This window comes from Macaca mulatta, chromosome 4, assembly GCF_049350105.2.
Source record: "Macaca mulatta isolate MMU2019108-1 chromosome 4, T2T-MMU8v2.0, whole genome shotgun sequence".
In the NCBI taxonomy this organism is placed as follows: Eukaryota; Metazoa; Chordata; class Mammalia; order Primates; family Cercopithecidae; genus Macaca; species Macaca mulatta.
This window is the reverse complement of record NC_133409.1, coordinates 128,451,781-128,478,530: the sequence shown is the minus strand read 5'-3', so window position 1 is coordinate 128,478,530 and position 26,750 is coordinate 128,451,781. Positions and strand designations below refer to the sequence as shown.

General features: G+C 38.9%; 1 protein-coding gene and 1 long non-coding RNA gene across 3 annotated transcripts in view; one reads left to right on the top strand and one right to left on the bottom strand.

Moving 5' to 3' along the window:
- LRRC1 (leucine rich repeat containing 1) overlaps nt 1-26,750 on the top strand; it is a 130,045-nt gene that overhangs the window by 77,927 nt on the left and 25,368 nt on the right. For both annotated transcript variants that reach the window (NM_001266506.1, XM_077998670.1), the window contains 5 exon segments: nt 5,031-5,109; nt 9,747-9,836; nt 23,762-23,818; nt 24,095-24,158; nt 24,552-24,626. In NM_001266506.1, the coding sequence (NP_001253435.1) occupies nt 5,031-5,109; nt 9,747-9,836; nt 23,762-23,818; nt 24,095-24,158; nt 24,552-24,626 (365 nt within the window).
- Nucleotides 1,552-4,685, bottom strand: LOC144340336 (uncharacterized). Its single transcript, XR_013416336.1, has 2 exons — nt 4,024-4,685; nt 1,552-3,082 (listed from the first exon to the last, which is right to left on the bottom strand). It is a non-coding gene; the product is annotated as an uncharacterized LOC144340336 (long non-coding RNA).

Genomic DNA, 26,750 nt, shown 5'->3' with positions numbered 1-26,750 from the left:
ATGGAGTATTCAGGCTGACCAGCGCTTTTCAGATCATGGCAAGCCAATGGCATGGCATGGCCTCACTTGCCTGAACAGTGATGCTCATCCTGTAATGAAATTGCTTGTTTCTTCTTAAGCATGGCAGTGCCATGACTTGAACATGGGAGGGCCAGCACTCAGTGAAATAGATGTGTAGTGATGGTTGAGTCACTTCGTCTCTCTGAGCCTTAGTGTCTCTTTTGTATAATGAAAGTTAAAATAGTTTATTTTGAGGAGATTAAATAAGATAATGTATATAAAAGGGCTACAGCTGAATCTGTACTAAGGGTCCACAAATGTTCGTGAGTTTTAAAAATCGATTCCAGATTTAACTATAGATTCAACAGCTATATATATATATATATATAAAACAAACACTATGGTCCTACTTTCACAAATAAGCTATTATATTTATGCTATTACTTTCATAAATAGGTGATTATATTTATATAAACTAGGACCATATTGTTTGTTTTTCACTACCTCATTTGACCATGCAAGGCAGAAAATAGTGTGAGGAAAATGTCAGCATAGATCCAGATGTTTTACGCTTTTAAATTTGAACTAAAATCTTTCATGGAGCATCTGATTCCTGTGAGGCTGTTGGAGCGAGACATCCATTTTCCCTTTAATTCTCCCTTTTCCCTGCCACCCACAATTTAGAAATATTAAGTATGTTTTGGCTCAGATTGCATTAGTCAGACTGGTGGAAGAAACAGCAAGAACCAGGAGAAATCTTTCTATTTTAGCCCTTCTCAATGTTAATACGTCCAAAATAAATGAATCTTTGAAGTTAAATGCTACAGACTAACATTTTAAAGGCCCAAAAGATATAATCTCAAGTTTTGTATCAAGAAAGGAATTTAAAATAACAACTGGTCATTTAAAAATCACAATATTTAAAGGCCAGTAAATGTGGGGGAAAATATTCAGCTGCATTAGTAATAAAAAGAATATAAAATAAAATGTTGACATACTATTTTAGCAATACAATTGGCATTTTTTTTAATGTAACAGAAAGAAAAGAGGAGGAGCGATGTTGAATAGGGCATCTTGTACAGGCTGATGAAAGTTTAAGTAGGCATAAGTTGCTCCTTGCAAAAGCAATTTAACAATATTTTTCAAGCGCTGTAGAGATGTTAATGCCTTTGACACAGTAATTCTACTTCTGGGAACATAGCCTAAGGAAATAATCAGGAATGCACATAAATATAACATCAGGAACTTTGTAACAACCTAAATGCCCAACAGTGGAGGATTGATTAAATGAAGTATGAAAATATATACAATGTGCTTTTCTGCCATTAAGAACAGCAAACTACTTGGAAAAATAATGATAGGAGAAAAAAGCTTGTAAAGTAATGTAAAGTGCAAAAAACAAATTATCATGAACTTAGTATTATGGAATATAATCTGTTTATACACATATTCTGTGTGTGTGTATATGTGTGTACACACGTATGTGTGTGACAAGTTAAAAAAAAAATCACAATAAAAGATTACCTCTAGGTGATGAGAGTGTTGGTGGTGTTTATTTTCTTCTTTGTATATTTTCCAAATACTTATGTTTATAATTAGAAAAAAATTCGTAATTTAAAAGTACATTACTTTAGAATACCTGGTACTGATACCACCACATGAAAACATAAGGAAAAAAAGTCTAATGGTAATTACAACAGAATGCCATCAGTGCTTTTGATAGAGTGGTGGGACTTGGTGGTGGTAGTGGTGGTTTTTGTTATTTTATTATTTAATTGATCTGTTAAATAATTGTACATATGTATGGGTACATAGTGATGCTTTGATACATATGGTGTATTGTGATCAGACCAGGGTAATTAACATACTCATCTAAAGCATTTATCATTTCTTTGTGTTAGGAACTTTCAATATCCTCCTTTCAGCCATTTGAAACTATATATTATTGTTAACTGTAGTCATCTTATAGTGCTATACAATAGCAGTTCTCAACTTTTTTGGCACCACGGACCGGTTTTGTGGAAGACAGTTGTATTAGTCCATTTTCACACTGCTGATAAAGACATATCTGAGACTGGGCAATTTAAAACAGAAAGAGGTTTATTTTGACTCACAGTTCCATCTGACTAGGGAGGCCTCACAATCATGGTGGAAGACAAGGAGGAGCAAGTCACATCTCATGTGGATGGTGGCAGACAAAGAGAGCTTATGCAGGGAAACTCCCCCTTATAATAGCTATCAGATCTTGTGAGACTTACTCACTGTCATGAGAACAGCTCGGAACGACCTTCCCCCATGATTCAGTTACCTCCTACCGGATCCCTCCCACAACACATGGGAATTCAAGATGAGATTTGGGTGGGGACATAGCCAAACCATATCATTCTGCCCCGGCCCCTCCCAAATCTCATGTCCTCCCATTTCAAAACCAATCATGCCTTCCCAACAGTCCCCTAAACTCTTAACTCATTTCAGCATTAACTCAAAAGTCCACAGTCCAAATCTCATCCAAGACAAGGCAAGTCGCTTCCATCTATGAGCCTGTAAAATCAAAAGCAAGTTAGTTACTTCCTAGATACAATGGGAGTACAGGCATTGAATAAATACATCCATTCCAAATGGGAGACATTGACCAAAACAAAGGAGCTACAGGCCCCATACAAGTGCAAAATCCAGCAGAGCAATCAAATCTTAAAGGTCCAAAATGATCTCCTTTGACTCCATGTCTCACATCCAGGTCATGCTGATGCAAGAGGTGTGTTCCCACGGTCTTAGACAGCTTTGCCTCTGTGGCTTTGCAGGGTATAGCCCCTCACCTGGCTGCTTTCACGGCTGGCCTTGACTGGTGGCTTGTCCAGGTGCATGGTGCAAGCTGTCGGTGGATCTACCATTCTGGGGTCTGGAGAATGATGGCTCTCTTCTCGCAGTTCCAGTAGGCACTGCCCCAGGAGGGACTCTGTGTGGGGGCTCCAACCCCACATTTTCTTTCTGCACTTCCCTAGCAGAGGTGTCCCATGAGGGCCTTGCCACTGCAGCAAACTTTTGTCTGGGCATCCAGGCATTTCCATACATCTTCTGAAATCTAGGCAAAGGTTCCCAAACCTCAATTCTTGACTTCTGTGCACCCGCAGGCTCAACACTACATGGAAGCTGCCAAGGTTTGGGGTTTCCACCCTCTGAAGCAACAGCCCAAGCTATACTTTGGCCCCTTTTGGTCAGAGCTGGAGTGGCTGCGATGCAGGGCACCAGGTCCCTAGACTGCACATAGCATGGGGACCCTGGACCAGGCCCAGGATACAATTTTCTCCTGGGCCTCTGGGCCTGTGATTGAAGGGGCTGCCATGAAGACCTTTGACATGCCCTGGAGACATTTTCGTCATTGTCTTGGGGATTAACATTCAGCTTCTCCTTACTTATGCAAGTTTCTTCAGCCAACTTGAATTTCTCCTTAGAAAATGTTTTGGTTTTTTTTTCTGTCAAATTGTCAGCCTGTAAATTTCCCAAACTTTTATGCTCTGCTTCCCTTATAAACTGAATGCCTTTAACAGCACCCAAGTTACCTCTTGAATGTTTTACTGCTTAGAAATTTATTCCACCAGATACCTAAATCATCTCTCTCAAGTTCAAAGTTCCACAAATCTCTAGGATGGGGCAAAATGCTGCCAGTCTCTTCGCTAAAATATAACAAGTCACCTTTGCTCCAGTTCCCAACAAGTTCCTCATCTTCCACCTCAGCCTGGACTTGATTGTCCATATTGCTATCAGGCTTTTGGTCAAAGCCCTTCAACAAATCTGTAGGAAGTTCCAAACTTTCCCACATTTTCCTGTCTTCTGAGCCCTCCAGACTGCTCCAGCCTCCGCCTGTGAACCAGTTCCAAAGCCGCTTCCACATTTTTGGGTATCTTTTCAGCAGCACCCCACTCTACTGGTACTAATTTAGTCTATTAGTCTGTTTTCATGCTGCTATAAAGACATACCTGCGACTGGGCAATTTATAAAAGAAGGAGGTTTAATTGGACTTACAGTTCCATGTGGCTAGGGAGGCTTCACAATCATGGTGGAAGGCAAGGAGGAGCAAGTCACATCTTACGTTGATGACGTCAGGCAAAGAGAGCTTGTGCAGGAAAACTCCCCCTTATAATAACCATCAGATCTCATGAAACTTACTCACTATCATGTGAACAGCATGGGAAGGACCTGCCCCATGATTCAATTACCTCCTACGAGGTCCCTCCCACAACACATGGGAATTCAAGAAGAGATTTGGGTGGACACACAACCAAATCATATGAGCGGTGTTTCCACAGACCAGTGTTTGAAATGGTTCTGGGACAAATCAAGCTCATTACATTTACTGTGCACTTTATTTCTATTATTATTACATCTGTAATATATAATGAAATAATTATGCAACTCACCGTAAGGTAGATTCAGTGGGAGCCCTGAGCTTGTTTTCCTGCAACTGGACAGTCCCATCTGGGGTTGATGGGAAACAGATCAGATCATCAGGCATTAGATTCTCATAAGGAGCACACAACCTAGATCCTTTGCATGGGCAATTGACAATAGGGCTCATGCTCTTATGAGAATCTAATGTGGGCGCTGACCTGACAGGAAGTGGAGCTCAGGCAGTAATGCAAGTGATGGGGAGTGGCTATAAATACGGATGAAGGTTCGCTCACCCGCCCGCCGCTCACCTCCTGCTGTGCATCCCAGTTCCTCACAGGTACTGGTTTGTAGCTCAGGGGTTGGGGATCCCTGCCATAGAACACTAGAACTTATTCCTCCTATAGCTATAATTTTGTTAGAGATTTGATGTTTTTAATATTTTTCTTTAATGTGCTTCTGTTGAGAATATATCTTATATTAGGAAAACAAATATAAATGTATTAAAATACTTTATAAATCTAGGTCATGTTTGAATGGAGGTAGCATTTCCAGCTGTTCTCTTGTGAGTGTGATCTATCTTGAGAATGATAAAAACTGTTAATAATGGTGGCAAATTATAGACATTTTCTCTACTCCTACAGAGATTCCTGAAATTCCAGAAAGCATTTCATTCTGTAAAGCACTGCAGGTAGCTGACTTCAGCGGAAACCCACTGACTAGGTAAGCTTTCTGCTTACTTTTCTATCTATAGTAGTAAGGATATCTTTTTTGAGAGCCAAGCAAAGAACACAGTCAGGTTAACCATCTTGGAGGTACCTAGATGGCTCACTATCTTTATCACGGATGGTTGACTTTCACAGATACTTCTTTATAAATAGCCCTGTACAATGAAAGGCACACTATTCTATTGATAGAAACCTCAAAGGATGTTGTAGGGATAAGGTGCAGCACAGCGAAGTGTACAAAACAGGATGAGGAGTGCATTTCTGAAGCAATGTGAAGAGTTGTAGTAGTTTATAAACCCCCATTGATCTGTCCTGTCTTGTGGGGTAAGGCAGGTTTCTAAACTCCCAGAGAGCTTACACCAGAGTTATCCAAGGAGAAAATCATATTACAGTTATTTTTTTGTACTCCAGTAATGAAAAGTGTTTACTATCTTTTTTTTTTTTTTTTTTTTGAGATGGAGTCTCGCTTAGTCACCCAGGCCGGAGTTGTGTGGCACCATCTCAGCTCACTGCAACCTCCGCCTCCTGGGTTCAAGTGATTCTCCTGCCTCGGCCTCCTGAGTAGCTGGGACTACAGGCGTGCACCACCACGCCCGGCTAATTTTTGTATTTTTAGTAGAGATAGGGTTTCACCATATTGGCCAGGATGATCTCAATCTCCTGACCTCCTGATCCACCCACCTCAGCCTTCCAAAGTGCTGGGATTACAGGCCCGAGCCACCTCACCTGGCCATACTATCTTTTACTGTCTTAACTTTCCTCTAACTCTCCATTAAAAACGAATGAACATCAACAACAAGAAAAACAAAAACCTCCTATGAACATCATTATTTCTTTAACAATAGCTGTGGGGATTTCTTTGTTTTTGTTTTTGTTTTCCTTCAAATAAAGCTACTGTGTCAGTTTTACTACTTATTCCAGCTTTACCCTTCCTCGTATGACACAGTCTGTTACCCAGGCGTGGTTGAGTGGCATTGCTGTGAGCTGTTCCTTATGGCTCCTGGCTTAGTCATGAGTCCACTGACCACTGGCTTCCAGGCATCTTGTTAGTAGGATAACTGAATTGTGCCCGCGTGGCAATGCAGAGATAGCCCTTGGGTGTCTGTTTTAGATGTCTCTTTGGGCCAGGTGGGTCCATTTATAAGATTTCTCAAGAATCTGAAAGGAACCTCAGAAGAAATGCACTCTTCCCATCCCTTCTTTTCTGTCTTTTCTCTTTTGATCTAGGAAAATTAAGATTAAACTAAAATTTCTGAGTCATCTCACCCACTTCAAAATTGTTTGGGACTTCTTGGGTATGGAGTGCTGGAGAATGCACTATTTAGTTTTATGTTTCCAATACCTTGTTATTGCCAATAAAGAAATGTGTTTTCTTTTTAAAACTTTTTCTGATTGTCCTCCTTTGAATTGTAGTGATTAAGTTACACGTAACATTTATTACTGAAGAATAGTAATCTAGTAAGCTATACTCCAATAGCTTTCTTACTTATCACTGTCCTTCCAACCTTATCCTCTTTCTCCACCGTCTTCCATTCAGCTGTCTCTTAAAACCTTTCTATAGCTCCCATCTCTGTAAGATAAAGTCAGAGCTCCTCCCTGTGCTATGTGAGCCTCTTCTTGCCCCTCCATCTGACCCTGGTCTGTCTCTCCATCTTCATTGACCTCAGTTGCCTGTGCTGGACGTCAGTCTCTGCTGTAATATAAAGTGCTTCTAGTTAGTTCATTTCATGCCTCTGTCTTCTTGACAGTACCGACCCTTTCACCTTCCTTAAGATGCAGTTTGAGCATCATACACGTTTTCGGGAAGGCTTTCCCAGTTACTACCCACAGGCCCCTCCTCTGGGCTCCCGTAATGCTCTCTGTGTACTTTTTTCATAACACTTGAAGTTTACCCTTAAGTTATTTCTCTGACTAAGACTCCTTGACCAACCTGAGGAAATTACTTGTATTCTTGGAATGGAGTAAGTGCTCAATAAATGTTTGTTGAACTGGACTAAGCTGAAGGCAGCTTACAGGGTTTGGCAAGCTGGGAAATACTCATTATGTTGCTGTTGAGTTTTTTTTAACCATTCAGTTGCTTCTTCCTTTTTTCTATTTTTTTTTGATTTTCCTTTTCTAATGTCTGCTGACATTTGACTTTACTATTATTTCAGTTCTCTCTCAACTGGAGCACACCTAGATTGTGTGAGGCTTTACTGTTTTGTTTGTTTGTTTTAATTCTGGCTTTCTATTTGGCAGGTTTCTTAAGGTGAAGCCATTTTAATTTGGCAGGTGTGCTGTTTTTTTAAGATTTAAGATGATATCTGTGAGTTGAAGGGACCTTAAAAATGATTTAGTTTGGCTTACTTATTTTATGTCTCAAGAAACTGAGGCACATGTAGGTTAAATTACCTTTCAAGATCATACAGCTAATGAGTGGGAAGCTCGGACTGCAGTTCATTTCTCCTAACCTTGGGTCTGTACTTCCTTATCACCTCTGTACTAGTTTAGCTCTTGTGTTAATAGCCAGTAAAAAAGCACCTATTTAAATCAGCTATTTAAAACTATATTTTTCTTGTGTTTAAGAACATCTTAGCTAGTTTTTAAATTATAAAATGATATATACGTTCTGGTAAAAACTCAGGCAGAACAGATAATTTGCATCTTTTGAATTATGAGTAAAAATCTTACCTCTGTTAATTGTGCCTCAGAACAAATTCCAGTGATTATAAACATTCCAGTTAATACCCTGATCTTGCGGGTCTGGATTTGGTTTTGAAGTTTGGAATTAACCTATATTAAATATCAAACATAATGTTACATAGGCCTTTTTTTAAAGGAACCTAGAAAGATAAAAATGAAAGATTCTAATCTAGAGACCATCACTAAAGCCAGAAATCTCTCCCTCACTGAGAAAAAGTGATACTTATATGTTCTGTTGTCTTTGTTAGCAGATTTATGTTTAATAACCTTCAGCATTTTAAATGCAATGAGATCCTTTGCCTTTAGTTAGGTTTTCCCTTCCCTCCCTCAATATGGTAACCATAGAAATATTGAAACTAAACTTTCTTTGTAAATTTTAAATGATGATTTTATTTTGAAGCCTTGTTATTCTGTAGAGTTTAAGGAACATATAAAATATCCCTTTGTGTAGAACATAGTAAAACATAAAATTATTTCAAGTGGTTGGCAACTTAGGCCGGGCACGGTGGCTCAAGCCTGTAATCCCAGCACTTTGGGAGGCCGAGACGGGCGGATCACGAGGTCAGGAGATCGAGACCATCCTGGCTAACACGGTGAAACCCCGTCTCTTGGCCGGGCGCGGTGGCTCAAGCCTGTAATCCCAGCACTTTGGGAGGCCGAGGCGGGCGGATCACAAGGTCAGGAGATCGAGACCACAGTGAAACCCCGTCTCTACTAAAAATACAAAAAATTAGCCGGGCGCGGTGGCGGGCGCCTGTAGTCCCAGCTACTCAGGAGGCTGAGGCAGGAGAATGGCGGGAACCCGGGAGGCGGAGCTTGCAGTGAGCCGAGATCGCGCCACTGCACACCAGCCTGGGCAACAGCGTGAGACTCCGTCTCAAAAAAAAAAAAAAAAAAAAGAAACCCCGTCTCTACTAAAAAATACAAAAAAAACCTAGCCGGGCGAGGTGGCGGGCGCCTGTAGTCCCGGCTACTCGGGAGGCTGAGGCAGGAGAATGGCGGGAACCCGGGAGGCGGAGCTTGCAGTGAGCTGAGATCCGGCCACAGCACTCCAGCCTGGGTGACAGAGCGAGACTCCGTCTCAAAAAAAAAAAAAAAAAAAAGAACTAAAAGAAAAATGTTAAGAAAGTAGCAATTGTCACGGTGGTTCACGCCTGTAATCCCAGCAGTTTGGGAGGCTGAGGGGGGTGAATCACTAGGTCAGGAGTTTGAGACCACCAGCCTGATCAACATGGTGAAACCCTCGTCTCTGCTTAAAAATCCAAAAATCCCAGCTACTCAGGAAGCCAAGGCAGGAGACTAGCTTGAACCCGGGAAGCAGGGGTTGTAGTGAGTTGAGATCTTGCCACTGCACTCCAGCCTGGGCAACAGAGTGAGACTCTGTCTCAAAAAAAAAAAAAAAAAAAAAGGGAAGTAGCAATTGTCTGTCAGCGGATCAATAAGTACTCCGTAGCTTTCCCCTAGGTATTATAAACTACAGGAAGAAAAATTATGCAGTAGCTCTCCTGTGTTTTATTATAATCTCAAGGACTGATGAAATTTTCTCTTTAGTTTCCGCTAATCAATAAAGTATTTTTACTCTTAGGCACTTTTAGCTGCAGCAATAATTCATCATTTTCTTTCATAAAGTATTCAGTAGTCCCAACATTTTTTTTTGCCTTTGTTCTTAGAGCTTGCGTGTCTTTCTACTTTATTTCTAGATCACCGTAACAGTAAGTATTTATCATGCCCCTGTACATCTACTATGTATATGAAGTCTTTGTTTTTTCCTTACAAGTGTCTTATTTATAGGAAGACAAGGCAAACATGCCATATATAATGTCATTTTTAGGAGGTTATTTCAATTAGCACATAGAATAAATCATTATTATTTATGCTTGGTATACACTATACATGAACTTTTCTTTTTTAATTTATAGCATTTTTGTTTGTTTGTTTGTTTTGTTTTAGGTTGCCAGAAAGCTTTCCTGAGTTACAGAATTTAACATGTCTTTCTGTAAATGACATCTCACTGCAGTCTCTACCTGAAAATATTGGCAAGTAAGTTTTTTTGTGAAGTTTGGGTAGATCGGGGTGAAAGGGGGTTTATATCATCAGCTCTAGCCTCCTTTCCTTTTAAAGCTCCTATTTGTCGACTCAGAAAGCCATTTACTCATTCTTTAATATGACCTTCAAGAAAGATTATAGCCAGCCTCCTATGTTTTTGCATCTAATTGTCCCTAAATTTTATTGGTTAAAAAGGGTGCTGCTACTTGTTACTAGTAAAAATCCTAAATTGTTTGGAAGTGAAACTGATGTATGGCAAAGTAGTTAATTTAAGCCACGTACTATGTGTCATGTAGGTGGTCAGTAAATACTGGTAGAAACAACCACTCAGTAATTTTAAACCATGCTGGAGAGCCAACAAACAACTCCATTAAAAACGTAAAGTATGTGCTCCTAAAGAACAGCTACGTCTGACAGTATTTGTGAACTGTGGATCCAAGAATAGGGAATGAGAATGGTGTATTTGGAGAGTGGGAGTAGAATTGGGAGAGGAAAGGAACGATATGGGCATATTCCACGTTGCCGGCTTAGAGGTTGTGGAGAACTTAGTCATGGCAAGAAATAGAATCCATTGAAGACAGTGTATGCTGGTGAATAAATGTTCTGTTATACCTTCCCACAGATGAACTAGTTGAATTGTCTTTGCAGACCTTTTTCACTTTTCCAGGGCATACAGTGGGTTAAATCAGGTTGATGCAGTAGCTCATGCTTAACCACTTAAAAATAAAGGTCTGACTTGTCTGCCCTAACCTGGTAGACCAGTGTTCTCTACCATCATAAATGATTTTCCTTGTTTGTAGCTGTCCTGTGTAAGTTCTAAGACAAAACAGAAACTTGCTCTTTGAGAACCACAGTAAGCAGTTGAGCACAGTCTATCTGATATGTCTGTTTTGCAAAAGTTCTCTTTCCGGAGGTTTATAAGAAGATTTGCAGACAGCTTTTCCCTCTCCTTCCCATCCTCTTCAGGCAAATGACAACTAGCTGACACCTGTTCAGCCAGCAAGTTGGTGTTTTTCTGAAATGCACCCTGATGTTTTGTCTTTATGCCATTAGACTTGCTAATTAAAAATTGTGCCCTTAAACTCTCAGGAGGAGAAGAAGACAGGAAACCCTCAATACACTCTAGGTTTAAGGTATCAGTTGCAGAGAAAACAGTGGTATTCTATTGTGAATTTCATGCATGTGCAATTCACTTTTGCTGTATCAAGTGTCAGATATTTATAATGTAACAACTTTTGTGCCGGGCATGGTGGCTCACACCTATAATCCCAGCCTTTCGGGAGGCTGAAGTGGGAGGATTCCTTGAGCTCAGGAGTTCAAGACCAGCCTGGGCTATCTTTTGTAGAGATAACCCATCTCTACAAAAACAAACAAACAAAAAATCAGCTGGGCCTGGTGGCATAAGCCTGTAGTCCCAGCTACTTGGAAGGTTGAGGAGGAAGGATCACTTGAGCCCAGAAGGTTGAGGCTGCAGTGAGCTGTGATTGTGCCACTAAATTCCAGCCTGGGTGACAGAGCGACACCCCAACCCCCTTTTTGCCCCCCCACCACACAAAATTCTTAAATACAGTAGCTGTTTAAACACCCAAACTGATGCTGTCCTCCTCTTGCTCCTCAGGATATCGGGAGCTTAATTCCCTTGTTACCTTCCTTTCAGTTCATTCTTAGTCTACAGCTGCCTAGATGGTTCTTCTTTCTAGCCTCCGATTCCTACCTCTCTGCTTTTTTCCCATTTTATGTCTTTTTAAAAAAGTCTTAATGCTTTGATATGAAATATGTTATTAAACCAGAGTGTCCCTCTCCCCCTCTACTGAACTATTTTAATGGAAAGTATAATTTTAGAATATGTTTTTTACAATGTTCATTATTATATATTTTCTGTTAATATCCGTACCTGTTTTTGTCAAAGTTCAAGACGTTTTTGTTTTGTTTGTAGACTTAATCAGCTTCTGTTACCATTATAGCATTGTGGATACTGATTGTTTACTGAATAAAATGCCACTTTGATCTTGAAATTAACTGATTCTTATTAGGTCAGTTTGTGAAATTAAATGAAAAAGAGAGAGAGTTTTCTATTCTTGGTTGTTAGTAATTTTATTACCAGAGCAAGAAACTATGATTTCTTCCTCATGCATACTCAAGTAATGGCCTGTTCTCACATACCAGAAAGAAACAATCAAAGAACAAATTCTTCCTTGGAGAAGATTGGGCACACCTGGTGTCCAAGACCTTGTAGAAAAGGCACTTGAAACAGTGAATTGTTCAGGAAATCTCATATATGCATAAGTGTACTACATTTTAAGCAAATTATTATTTGAAACTTGCAAGCTTTCCTCGTGGGAAGGCTTCATTTGTTTCTCAAAGAATTTCCAAATAGTTTCTTTAGAGCATTTAACACATTTAGTTAACCAATATTTAGTAACCAGTACAACTTCTCGGAGATAGAATTGTTTTGTGTGGAAACATACCTGTTTAATATTCCACAAAATTTGAAAGGACATGGAATGACCATTGGAATGCTTGGTGTGTTATCTTTGTGGAGTCTGATGTGGAATCTTTGCATAAATTACCTCTGCTTATGTGGTCAGATGGGTAAACTACGTTAGCATTGGCCTTTCAAGCATCAGTGAAGATAGGACTTCATTTCTCCTCTTGGCACCTAGCACAGTAGTTGGCATTAACTGGGAAAGCTATGGATGTCTCAAGGACTTGGGCCCCCTCAGGATGGTCAGGGGTACTCAGACTAAGAGGGGAGGGCAAAAGTCTTTATATAGATAGAGTGAGCAGACTTGTAGTGTCTTGAACCTGGGGGCACCTGGACACATCTCCCCCATCACGTGTTTGGTTTGCCTATGGTCAGTTAATTTGAAGAAGTTTTTAGGAGTTGATGGCAGAGCTGGAACTGGACTACGGCTCTCCAGGTCCCGGTCCTGTGTTTTTTCACTACTCCACCCTGCCATTGCTGCAGGACAGTTGGTTCCTGGGGCCCTTGTGGGCTCAGTAACTTTCTTTTAATACTCCTGGAAATATCTAACAGTTCATTAAGTAGGTCCAAACATCTTAATAAGTGTTTATGTCCTAATAACCTGGTAGCTGTTTGAAAAAAGTTATACATATGAGTGGAAAGAATACATATTTTTATTTCATTCTTAAATATTCCCAATTATTCACAGTGAGTCCTCATGTAACATCATCCATAGGTTCTTGAACACTGTGACATCAAGTGAAACAAAGTATTATGAAGCCGAGTTTACCACAGGCTAATTGATATAAACAAGAGTTAAGTTACAGGGGACTATTTCTGATCAGAAAAACATCATCAAACTTCCAAGCAAAAACCCAAAACACTTCTAATATTAAACACTGACATAAATATGAGCTATACATACATTTAAGAAAGGGTAATAAAAAGAGGTATAATTATTTACCTAATTTTTGGAGAACCTGTAAGGGATGGCAGTTATAATGGTGGTGGATTAAGTCAAGGAATAAATGTTTGCAAAGCAAAAATTTTAAGGAGCACTTCCTATGGTGCAGTTCAAAGACATGAATAGGGTAGGCTCGCTGATTATTTTTGTACTGCATCATTTATTTTTGTGCATTTGTATGATTTTCATACACTTTGTTAATTTTTATTTTACAGTAATTTGTATTCATTCATTCATTTTGCTTCCTGCTTATTCCAGTTCAGGTGAATGTTAAAATTTTTTACCTGCCTTGTCTGTTTCCAAACTGGCTGGGGTGTTTCATTTAATGATTGAAATGTTACATCTTTCATCATGCCTTCCCCAATGATTGACAGGCGAAATAGATCCCAGACTTGCAGGTTCCCTGACCCCGTCATACCTCCCACACAATAAGTACTTTAGTCCTTTGTCTTTACACAGAAGTGTAGTTGTTCATTGCTTAATTGTATGTATATAACTGGTACATGTACTTGGATCACCTTGTACTCTGATACTACAGGGACCTTGGTTTTCTAACTCTGTTTGTGTCTGTATCTACCCTGGCATTGTTCTCACATACTAAACAAATACACGTGACAAGGTTAAGAGTATTGCCTCCTTTATTCCACTTGTTTCCAACATCACATCATAGGCAGTCAAGTTCAGATTCTGGAAGATTTATGCTGGGATCACTTTAGCCTGTTCCTGTATTGTCACTTTTTTGGCCTGATGCAGTTGTACTCAATTTCTAGAAAAAGTTGTTTAAAAGAAGCAACTATTTAAAAAACAGCTTCTGTTGCTGTAAAGCCTTCCAAGAAAAAATAATTATTGTCTATTAATATTGCTTAATATCTCTGATATAAGGAGCTATTAGGGAGACAATAAATTATTTTTAAGGAAACAAATGCCTTACCAAAAGAACTGGTAAGCTTCTTCCTTTTTAATAATATTCCTTTTTAATAAACATTTCTAACACTTATTTTCCTGCCTTTGTTGCCCATAGGCTTAGAGCTAATTCTGATAATCAATGAGAACGGCTGTGTTCCTTTTTGTGCGATAAAGGGAGAGGTGATGCTGACAGTCTCAGTGGGGCACGGACTCTTTGAGGTGCATACACTGTCTCATGACACCCTTCCTCCTGAGGCTAGCTTTACCCATCCTGAGCTTTATCAGCTTCCTCTGTGAAATGGAGATAAGTGATCTGCCCAGGTGTGCATTGCTGGTGGGTGGTAGAGCTGGCATTTGAATTTAGTTTCTTCCTTGAAGATACTGCATTTTCTTTACTGCCTGCTTCTCATAATGAACACATTAGTGTCTCCCCTCTTTCATGGCCCTAACGTCGTTTCATGAACCTTTTTGCATATTTGCAATTTTAAAAGACTTACTTAAATCCCCTTTAGAAAAAGTTGGGGTATAATTAAGTGAATGACTTTCTGTGTCACTGCAGATGCTGGTTGGCACGGGATAGCACGTAGTGGGGTCTTACTCAGTCAAGTTCCAGGTCTTGGATGGGCTTTCAGAAAACTATCTGAATAAAAAAATTTGGTATTTTAGATATGCCCTTAAAAACAGTGCCTAGCGAATAATGGCTTTTTACTTTACTATCACTAAAAACACTTGTAAGATTCCACTGGTAAGGCCAGGAAGGATAATTTAAGGAGTTTTGAAATGTTGGTACAATGTGTGAATATATTTGTCTTTCAAAATACTGAAAATATTTTTCTTGGGATCAGTTGTATCAGGTTGTACTCAAGCCACACACTTTGTGTTTTACTTTTTAAAAATGAGTTACTGTTCAGATGACATGATCTTATATAGAAACAATCCTAAGAAATCTGTAAAAATTATTAGAGCTAATAAATTAATTCAGGAAGATAGCAGGATACAAGATTACAAAACAAAAATCAGTTATATTTTTATATATCAGCATTAAACAATTCTACTTACAAAACACTAAAAAGTGTAAAATACTCAGGATAAATTTAACAGAAGAAATGTAGGACACGTCCATGCAAAGTATAAAACATCATTGAAATAATTAAGGAAGACTAAATAAGTGGTAAGATAATGTGTGTTATGGGTTGATACTTAATATTGTTAAGATAGCAGTACTCTACAAGTCTATCTACAGACTCATCTTAAGCCCCATCAGAATCCTTACATATATCGTTAATTGATTTTGACAGAGGTATCAAAACAATTCATTGGAGAAAGAATAGTCTTTTTAACAAATGTTGGGAAAACTGACTATGAACATACAAAAGAATGAAGTTATACTCCTACCTCACACCAGACACAAAAACTAAATCAAAATCAGAGATCTGAATATAAGAGCTAAAACTGTAGAAGTCCTCGCCGGGTGCAGTGGCTCATGCCTGTACTCCTAGCACTTTGGGAGGCCGAGGCGGGCAGATCACGAGGTCAGGAGATCAAGACCATTCTGGCTAACATGGTGAAACACCGTCTCTAATAAAAATACAAAAAATTAGCCAGGCATGGTGGTGGGTGCCTGTAGTCCCAGCTACTCAGGAGGCTGAGGCAGGAGAATGGCGTGAACCCAGGAGGCGGAGCTTGCAGTGAGCTGAGATCACGCCACTGCACTCCAGTCTGACACAGCAAGACTCCGTCTCAAAAAACAAACAAACAAACAAACAAAAAAACGGTAAAAGTCTTATAAGAAAACAGGGGTAAATATTTGTGACATTGGATTAGGCAGTGGTTTCTTAGCTGTGACACCAAAGTCTGTGTAACGAAAGAAAAAATAGATAAATTGGATTGCATCAAAATTTAAAACGTGTGTGCATCAAAGAATACTATCATGAAAGTGAAAAGACAACACACAGAATGGGAGAAAATATTTGCAAATCATATATCTTATCAGAGTCTAGTTACCAGAATATATTTAGATCTCTTACAACTTCGTAATAAAAGAACCAACTTAAAAATGGGCAAAGGATTCCAATAGGCATTTCTTCAGAGAAGATATACAAATAACCAATAAGCATATGAAAAGATGTTTAACAACATTAGTCATCAGGAAAATGCAAGTCAAAACCACAATGAGATACTACTTTATACCCTCTGGGAAGATTATAATTAAAAAGATAAATGCTAACAAGTGTTATTGAGGATGCAGAGAAATTGAAACCCTCATATGTTGTTGATGGGAGTGTAGAATGGTTTAGCCCCTTTGTAAAACAGTTTGGGGAGGTTCTCCTTAAAATTGAACATAGTTACCATGTGACCCAGCCATTCCATTCCTAGCTACGTATACTCAAAAGAATTGGAAACCTAGGAGGGTTATTATTGACATTATTTATAATAACAAAGGTAGAAACAACTGAAATTTTCATCAGTGGGTAAGTGGACAAACAAAATGTGGCATATGTATACAATGAAATAGTATTACTGGATGAACTTTGAAAACATGTGAAGTAAAAGAAGCCAGACACAAACAATCACATATTCTATGACTCACTTTTTACAAAATGCATACTATAGTCAACTCCACAGAGACAGAAATTAAATTATTGGTTGTTGGGGGTTGTGGGGTGGAGGAAGATGATAAAGAATGACTTCTAATGAGTATGGATTTTCTTTTCGGTATGATGAAAATTTTCTGGATTAGATAGTGGTGATGTTTATATACCTTCTGAATAAATATATTAAAGACCACCAAACTGTACACTTTCAAAGGTGAATTTCATAGTTTGTGAATTATGTCTCCGTAAAAAGAATGGACCTTAGGCAAATTTGAAGCTGGGTACTGCTGCAGGGTGATGTTATACCTGGGAAACCGACCCCGTTTATTTTTACAGGAAATGCTCTATAATGTAACCTTACAAGTAGTGTGCTAAGATCATTTTGTTTAGTTACTTGCACGTGGTGATCAGGCAAGTGCACATAGCCAGAGTCTCCAAAATGCTCAAGTGATGCAGAGAGAGAGTGGAGGTCGAGAGGACATAAAAACTCAGGTGGCAACTGATGGAAAATTCTGAAGATCTGGGAAGCCTATGATGGTGTCTGAGAGCATGCTGCTTTGTCTTTAGTTGATATGCCCTTCCATGAGATTCCATATCCTTTACCATTAAAGAAATGAATACCCTCCAATATGTTAGCCTAAATATCTCTACTCCCTGTTTAACTGAACTGTCTTCTCCAAAAATAGCATTCTTAGAGGAGAAGTAATATATGTGATGAAATAGTCCAGTACCCGAGACAGTTATTCAGTCACTAAATAGTCATTATCAATAAACATTTAATTATTCCAAGTTGCTGATAGAAGTAGCATGAGTAAGCCCTAGGTTCTCTGGCAGATTGAACTAGAGCGTGTGGGTCTGATTTTATGTCTGCTGAGTCTGCTGCCCTTGGGAATGGTGACCTTAATTTGAGTGAGCTTGAACTAAGTGAGCCATGTGGCCCCCACTCACAAGGCCTAGTGCTAGGCAGCTTACCTATATCATAAGTGCATGCTGCCTAAAAGGAGTAAATCCTTTTTTTGAAAACTATTACCATATTTAATGTTCTTTTTTGAGGTCTGAGAATTACTATAAAATATTTATTATTTCAAAAACAAAAAGATTAAAAAAAAAAAAGTTTTCTAGAGCAAAGCCACCATAAGAAAATTTGTAACCAGAGGTTTCTTGAATACTAATTTGATGTTGAAAGAGTAGAAATATTATGATTGTGTAAGCAACTCCCTATTCCCCCATTAATAGTTTTCCCCAATCAAATAATGTTGCCCTAAGTAGTTGTTGTTTTATATATTAATGGTTTTATAGTGAACCGCCACTTGTTTGTTTGGTCTACCTTAATGTGTTTTACTCTTTATTTTCTTAATGATTTTGGCCGCTAAAATGGAAAAAAATTAACTCAAGTGGGTTAGAAAGGGATTTGCAAACATAGTGGAGAACAGATGTAAATTCCTTAAAGTAACCATTCATACAGTCACTGAAATAGAATCCTAAAAATACAGTTGGCCTACATTCTGACTTACAAAAGAGTACAACTTTTGTCCCTGCTATTATGAACAGTGTGAAACATTAAGAATTAGTGTGCTGAGAAGAAATACTTCATGCACTCTTTTCCTGCGGGAGCTTGTTAGGTGTGTTCCCCTGCCCCCCAACTTCCTTTGTTGGTAAAAATGGTAGGGATTGACAGGGAGGATAGAAAGTCATGTTTTTTTTGGTAGGAGGAGGAAGAAGAGGTCATTCCAGCAGTATTATGTAGAAATTAATTTGTCAGAAATTAAAATTGAAGGATGAAATGTTTGTTAATAGGGTTCTAGTTAAAACAAGGTATCCATAGACAGTAAGATACTGTGCAATTGTTGACAAAATACTGGTATGTACAAATAAAAAATGAGACCAAAAAATTCTGGTAAGTGAGGAAAGCAAAGTGCCAGATATATGCAGAATGCTACCTTTCTTGTAAAAAAAAAAAAAAAAAAAAAAAAAGGAAAAGAGGGAGAGACTATATACATTCACACCTAAAGATTAAAGAAAGCCCCACATGAACACATGAATCCATACAAAATTTTTAAGTTTTTAAGGTAATTTCCTCTGAAAACGTTTGGTGTTGGGAAGCTGGATTGATGTGGGAAAAGAAGGAACTCTTTACTGAATATATTGTAAATATATATAAATTGGCCGGGCGTGATGGCTCATGCCTGTAATCCCAGCACTTTGGGCAGGCCTAGGTAGGCGGATCACCTGAGGTCAGGAGTTCGAGACCAGCCAGGCCAACCATCTGGTCTGGTGAAACTCCATCTCTATTAAAAATATAAAAATTAACCAGGTGTGGTGGTGCATGCCTGTAGTCCCAGCTACTTGGAAGGCAGGGGCAGGAGAATCACTTGAACCCAGGAGACGGAGGTTGCAGTGAGCCAAGATCACACCACTGCACTCTAGCCTGGGTGACAGAGTGAGATTCTGTCTCAAAAAAAAAAATATATATATATATATATATATATATATATATATATAGTGTGTGTGTGTGTATATATATATACGTATATATATATACACACATAAAATAAATATGTATATCCATAAATATGTTATTACCTATTTGCAAAATTGACATACCAACTCAAGAGTGAGAGGCAGCACAACATAGTGGTTAAGAATGCAGATTCCCTGGTGAATCCTGGCATTTCTACTTGGCAATTTTGTGAGACCTTGTTCAAGCTTCCTCTCTGTGCCTCAGTTTTCTCATCTGATAAGTTAATTCTCATAAAGAAGTTATAACAAAATTTGTCATATAATAAGTTGCCAGTATTAGTAGTAGAACTATTAAAGTGTTAAATTTTTAAAATCACATTTGTAAAAGTATTAGAAATGCCTGATTCTTTCTTGTACCTCTGTAATACCATGTTTAACTGAAATAGCGGATGAAGGCCTGTGGAGTTTGGGTCTCCCTCTCTCTCTCTTGACCTTCTGATTAAGAGCTTGGGCTGTTCAGTACACAGGATGAGGTTCAGATCCCACTCCCGAAGCTGCTCAGGAGCATGTTCCTTATGGGGTGCTGTAAGAGATGTGAAGATACTTGAATTCAGTGGGTTGCTTTGATGGGACAGGTACTTGATTGAAGATATTGTATTCTGAAAGACCAGAAGAGGAGATTATTCATTCATCCACTTTTGTGTTAATGTCTCTGTTCCAATTCTGCATTTAGGCTGGTTCGGTTTTATGTCAGCTCTGTTACTACAACAATTTGGAGAACCATGTTCTGGAGTGGGCTGGTTGGGTTCTGCATTTTGGTGAAGGACTGTCCAAGGCAAGCTACTGATGTGAACCAAACCCATAGTTTCATTCTAGCATCACTTAGTGATACTTGGAACTGAGAATGATGTGTGCAGATTATGCTGTGAGGTTTGTGCTCATACAGGAGGTAGGAGTCTGTAGTCAAAGCCTTTGTTTGCTTTCTGTTTCTTCCAGTCCAGCTATGGACAATGTTTGATGAGTTAAAAATTGGCCAATGCCAGATGCGGGGCCTATCCTTCAAGGAGTTTTTTAGTAGTGGAGATGACGTCTGTGATTAGTAGCATCTTGTAGCAATCTTTTTGAAGACCCTGACTCAAGGCACACACATTTGTAAGGTACCCAGCTGCACTTAGGGACAAAGGGTGTCTTAAGGAAATAAGGCAAGAAACTGGTTCTGTTAACTTGAAGGGAAAATGTATTATGTTGTAATTGCCATAATAGATATGATTATATTTATTTTAGGGAAAATCGAGATTCAGCAATAAACACCTCAGGCAAGCAAACCTAGCTAGTTAGTGAGGGACAAGCGGGATTCAAGCCTGGGCCCCAGGCCTCTCAGATTCCATGTGCTCTTTTTAGAGTGGCTTTCATCAGTGGGTCTATAGAATCTGATGGTAATATCTAAGTTTCTTTATTTTAAATAGTTTAAAATAATTGGGGAAGTATTACCTCAGAGTATAAGGATATTACTTTATATACAGGTTGAGCACTCCAGGTCCAAAAATCTGAAATCTGAAATGCCCCCAAATCTGAAACTTTATGAGTGCCGAGCATTTGCTCAAAGGAAATACTCATTGGAGCATTTTGGATTTCAGATTAAGTATATCACAAATACTCCAAAATCCAAAATTTGAAACACTCACAGTTCCAAGCATTTCAGATAAGGGATACTTAGCCTGTACTTTAAGTTAATTTTTACTTTTGAAATATTATAAAAATATGATATTTTTGGTTGTTGATGTATCACCCATACATCCACATTTTATTTACTTCCCCCAACCAGTAGAAACTAAGAGGTTTTGTAGCCAGAGCTTTTTTACTTAGCAGGATATTATATCTGGGTGTTAGCATGATGGGGGGTGGGAACTAGGGCATTTCAGCAGCATTTTTGCTCAAGTGTTGTTTGCTTCTAGTAACTGTGGCCTGTGCCATTTGCTCTCAAGACAAAATTTAAAGATAATTTTAAAGCGTGTATCACATTCTTAAAATCAAACAGCAAAAATTCCAGTGTCTCTTGGTGTGTTTAAAAAGGTAAGACTTGGGCCGGGCGCGGTGGCTCAAGCCTGTAATCCCAGCACTTTGGGAGGCCGAGACGGGTGGATCACGAGGTCAGGAGATCGAGACCATCCTGGCTAACACGGTGAAACCCCGTCTCTACTAAAAAAAAATACACAAAACTAGCCGGGCGAGGTGGCGGGCGCCTGTAGTCCCAGCTACTCGGGAGGCTGAGGCAGGAGAATGGCGTGAACCCCGGAGGCGGAGCTTGCAGTGAGCTGAGATCCAGCCACTGTACTCCAGCCTGGGCAGCAGAGCGAGACTCCGTCTCAAAAAAAAAAAAAAAAAAAAAAAGGTAAGACTTAAGTGTATACCTAAAACTGAGAGGTGTTTTTCAAATTAAAATGAGAGAGTTCTGAAGAACAGAGACACCTGGAGATGCCTCAGTCAGTGAGGGTGAGGGCAGAAGCTTTGGCATTTGGCCAGGGTCGAATAGTGGTTTTACCTATTTCTAACAAGTGGGCCTCACACAAAACCTCACGGTCCTAATCATGTCATGGTAGCATCAACTTGCTGGGTCATTACTAACCAGATGAGATGGCTCATGGAAGGTGCCCTGCACAGCTCCTTCTGCCTGAGTAGGCAGGGTTCTCCCCATTGGCTGTGGTCTATGTTTCAGGCAGGAGATGCTGAGACCATGGCTGTGGAAACTTGGCACAACACTCAGCATGAGGCTGTGTGAAACTGGTGCTTTCAGTGATCCCCAGTGAGTCAAGTTTTTGATGCAAAGAAGGACATTTTCCTTCTTTCATTAGTGGGTCTCCTTGGTTTGTTAAAATAGGTGTGAAAGTAATGGATACTGAATAGATAAAATGACAATCCTAACGTTGATTTTTAAAATTTAAATGTGAAAATAGCCGAGGAATTACTGTCTTCTTAATGAAACTGGTTAGGCGTTACATGGAAATTTAAAACTGAAAACAAAGCCCTTTGTTTTTAAATTTTTACTTTTTAAGTAAAATTATTATTTACAGATTGCTTTTGGAAGGAGATACTGAGTGGTGTACATCTCATCTTCCTCCCCTTCTCTTTGTTGTTTCTTCTACATAAACACTTGGTCAAGAGAAAGTAGAACTAGAGAACTGCAAGTCCGCACCGAGTTACATTTGATTTGAAGGACGCTGGTGTTAGTTTCATGGTGACATATTAGCAGGGAGTTTGTTTTTTAAAAAATAAATTGAAAGTTTTGTTCTTGCTTTAAGTATTAAAATTATTTGGTTTTGTAAAATTGGAGAAGATGCAGGATTTGTACATTTCATAGTACAGTTAAAATATATATTTTTCTGGCAAACAGGTTTTAAGCATGTATGTACACTGTTCATTTAAATTTACATTTCTGGATGTTATAAAACCAGCCTTGTTAGTACACGTGATTCTGGCTTTTTGGTCGGAAGGAGGGAGAATGGAGGATTAAGGCAGATTAGAGTGTTGGGATAATGTCTGACTTTTTGTGTTGTGTGCGCTCAGAAATGAAATTCCTCCATATCTGGATGTTACTATGGTGATATTAGCAAAATGTGACTTTTTGGTTGGTATAGTTACTACAGTGCTTGTAGGGGCAATATACTGAGTCACTGATTTCCTGAATCAATATGTTTTGCCAGTGCTGACACAACTTCATGAGGGTTTCTGGTGATGCAGAATTGCCACTGCCTGTCAAGATTTGCCCCATCTGTCAAACATCTGTCCCATTCCACTGTGCTCCTAATAGACTGGATTACACCCGAGAGGCTGGAGAATCAGATGAAGAGAGCCTCATGCTAGGGTTTAATAAGAATAAAAGCAATATTATTATAGCTACCATTTATTAAATCAGTCTGTGTTCCAGGCACTGTGCAAGATGCATTATGACATTATCCTGAATGCATTTAAATGGAAGTTACTTCCTAAGCTTAGCTGCCGCTTGCTGCATGAATTTATGATCTTAAGTAGATGAACTTGGACTCTCTGGACTGAGATGCCCCCTACTTTAAAACAGGGATGATCTCTCACTGATACTGGGAAGAAGAGCTCTGAGCTCTGCAAGATTAAAGGTGCTACTGTTTTTATGGTAACAGTGCATTTTTGGCATTTGAAAGTCTATAGACGCACACATTCGGCTTCTATCTCAGCCCTGAGAATGGTTGTGTTTTATTGGCTGATGAGTTATTTCCACATATCACATATAAAGGTATTTGAATGAAGGTGCTTTGTAGTCATGACACACTACTCTTTTATTAATTATTAATACCTTAAGATTACAATTTGAGAGGTCGAGATGGTATTGTTTTTAATGGGTGTGGGTGGTGGTGGTGATAGGCATTTTTACCCTGGGAAGTGACCTACTTGGTTTTATTAAGTGTTGCAATTTGTCCAGTATGTGTATGGGGGAGGGGAGGTAGGAAGAATCTCAGGAATTTCTCTTATACTTTTTTTTCCTTCTGTTCATTTCTAGTCTTTATAACCTGGCTTCACTGGAACTGAGAGAGAATCTTCTTACATATCTTCCTGAGTGAGTCTTTAGGGAAAATAAGAGGAGATTTTGTGCAGAATGAATTTAAGTATTTAAAAAAAAACAGGACTACAGTATTACGTCAAAAGATTTGTGTGTTTTGGGAAGTTTGGGGGATGCCAACCGGCCTTTTCTTAACAGTCCTTCCTGTGCAATATTTTTTACCATAGAAATCAAATTGGACCTTATTTTTGAAGCTACTCCAAGTGAGGGATACTATATTGCTCAGCATTTCTAAGTATTCTCTAAGTGCGCTTTGTTTATTTTTTAAAATAGCTCTCTTACCCAGCTTCGGAGACTAGAAGAACTTGATTTAGGAAACAATGAAATATATAATTTGGTAAGTCCGTATTTGAGATTTGAATTTAACTTTGTTTTTAGTTATGATCGCACAGTAGTTGAGGGAGTTCTATGGGGATCTATACGAAGCCAGTATTTCCATAGATGTAGCTTGGGAACACTAGAGAACCAGCTTCATTTCACACAAGTTAGGAATTATGATTCATGGGTAGGGGAGGTCAGGACTAGAGATGATGGACATAGGTGGAAACAACTGGCATTCTTGGGGAAAGTTTGGGCACTTTGAGGAAAGGGACTCGATGTTAAGAGAAGTACCAGTGAACATCTGCTAAGGTACCCAGTTGTTAACAGATGAATTCAGATTCTTTCTTTCTTCGGGAAAGACTGAAAATTGAATCTTTGTTACCATACCTTTTTTTTCCTTTTGTTTTAGCCAGAATCAATCGGAGCCCTCTTACATCTAAAAGATCTCTGGTTGGATGGAAATCAGCTGTCAGAATTACCTCAGGTAAGTGGTAATTTCACAGTGTCTCCCCAGAATGTAAAAGAGCAACAATAAGCTTTGAGTATTTCCTGCTGCCACATAAGGTTCGCTATAAAAGGATCTTGAAAACCAAAAACATTGATTGGAAAAAGCACATTTGGGAAAACATATTGAGCATGCATCATTCTCCATTGCCATATGAAAACTGAAAACCTCAACCCACCATTTGTAAATGTAGTAAATATTTCCTTTAGTTTGTGAAATCTGTTTTTTATTGTGTCCTTGCTACCCATATAGCTTACTTCAAGCCCAGCAGGTTAGTAAATTGCCAGGACCCATGATTCTGATGGTGTACCTTTCTGCCACTCCGTGATGTGCCAAGTGCTTTTGGGATAATTTGACCATGTTTTGCCCTGTAATAGTTCGTGTTAAAGCAATGTTAAATGCTTTTATTTCATATTTTTCCAAATGTTTCTTATGGTTTAGCTGGCATGTCGTAGTGTTCAGGCCTTTCCTACTGTTCCCAAGTGGAAGAACCACGTGCCAAATGAAGTGGAGTCTTGTGTAGACTTCTGAGCACATAGTCATCTTGTGGAGTCCTAGCAGACGGGCCTACATTCTGAGACAGAAACTGAGAAACCTAAAACAAACAAAAACCAACAGGCATTTTCCTCTTGTATTTTTTTCTCCAACTGTTACTGAATTTTATTCTTTCGTGTCTCTCATAGCCAGTTTTTCATATGACCAGTTGTAAGGCTCTGTACTTTCAGTGGGGAATGCCATATCAATGCAGGGAACCCTAATACTAGAAGAAAGCACTTTAGTAAATTTTTAGTTGTTATAGCGCTGAAGTTGCCATGATGTCACCTAATGACTAATGGAACTAAGGAACTAATTTAAGTCTGTTTATGAGATCTTGGCTACAACTGGGGAAAGGAGACAGATTAGCAACTCTTGTGGGTAGAGTTCGATTAGTACTTGGATTTTTCTAGGAAATATATGGGACATCCTGGTTGGGAGAATGCTAGTTACTTTAGAAGTCCAAGGATGGCAGAAAAATATCATGACATTATCAGGAAAGTAATAAATCTGTGGGACATAAAGGGGAAAGGAAAGAGTTGCGTATGTTCAGATGTGTGTAAATGACTTTGTGCAGAGTATGATATTCTAAATACAAAGAAATTAAAATTGCAATGATTGTGCTGTGAATGGTTATTTAAAAATGTCATTTGCTCCTATAGTATAAATTTGTGTTAAATCAGCATTAAACACACAAAAAAGTCTCAAATAATTAGAATGATTTTTCTTATCTTCAATGATGATGGAAAGAGAAGGATAAAAGGGCATTGTTAAAAGGAGTTAATGAAGAGTAGAACAACTTCAGGGATCTGGTCTGAAATTAGTAGAAATCTAGTCTAGTTTCCTTTAGACAGGAAATACAGGGACAGGATCATAAGGCAATATCAGGTGGATGATAAGCTGAAAAGAATAGATCAGACCAAATTAAATGTAGATGGAGGAATTTGTACTTAGATATTTTTTGTAGATATCAGGGAGCCACAAGATATTTTTTGAATAGAAGGTCATCCAGTTATAGGACGAGAACTGGCTGTGTTTCAGGAAGGAAATGAGGAAGCACAGTTTATGGAATGGTCTCAGGAACGGGGAGTTAAGACTAGAGCCCAAGAGGCAGAACTGACAGTCAAGGTAAGGGAGTAATGAGGGTAAGATTTAATATTGGGAAGTGGAATGGAAAAGTGGAGGCAGTGATAAGAGAGAAAGCTTGGACTTTGGGAATGGAAAGAAAGGTAGGTCTTGAATAGAATGTTAGACTCGTGGAGGTACTTTACCTTATCCTGGTAGACTGTTTTCACTAAAGGCAGTATGCTGCTTTTAATGTTAAAGGTACAGATAGATCTGTATGTTTCAGTTTTGCTGGGGAGCAATTGCATTGATGTTTGTGCTAACAAATGCTACCTGTCATGGAAGAAAATACAAAGTAGGTAGGTTCTTACCAGAGGAAATCCCAGGGTCACCCTACAGTGTAAGCTACTTAGATTAGTTCCAAACTTGAAAAGCTAAATTCTAGCCTCCTTTTCCTTTTATGATTGTGTGACCTTGTAGTTGTTTGTTCTCCTGTATCTTTAC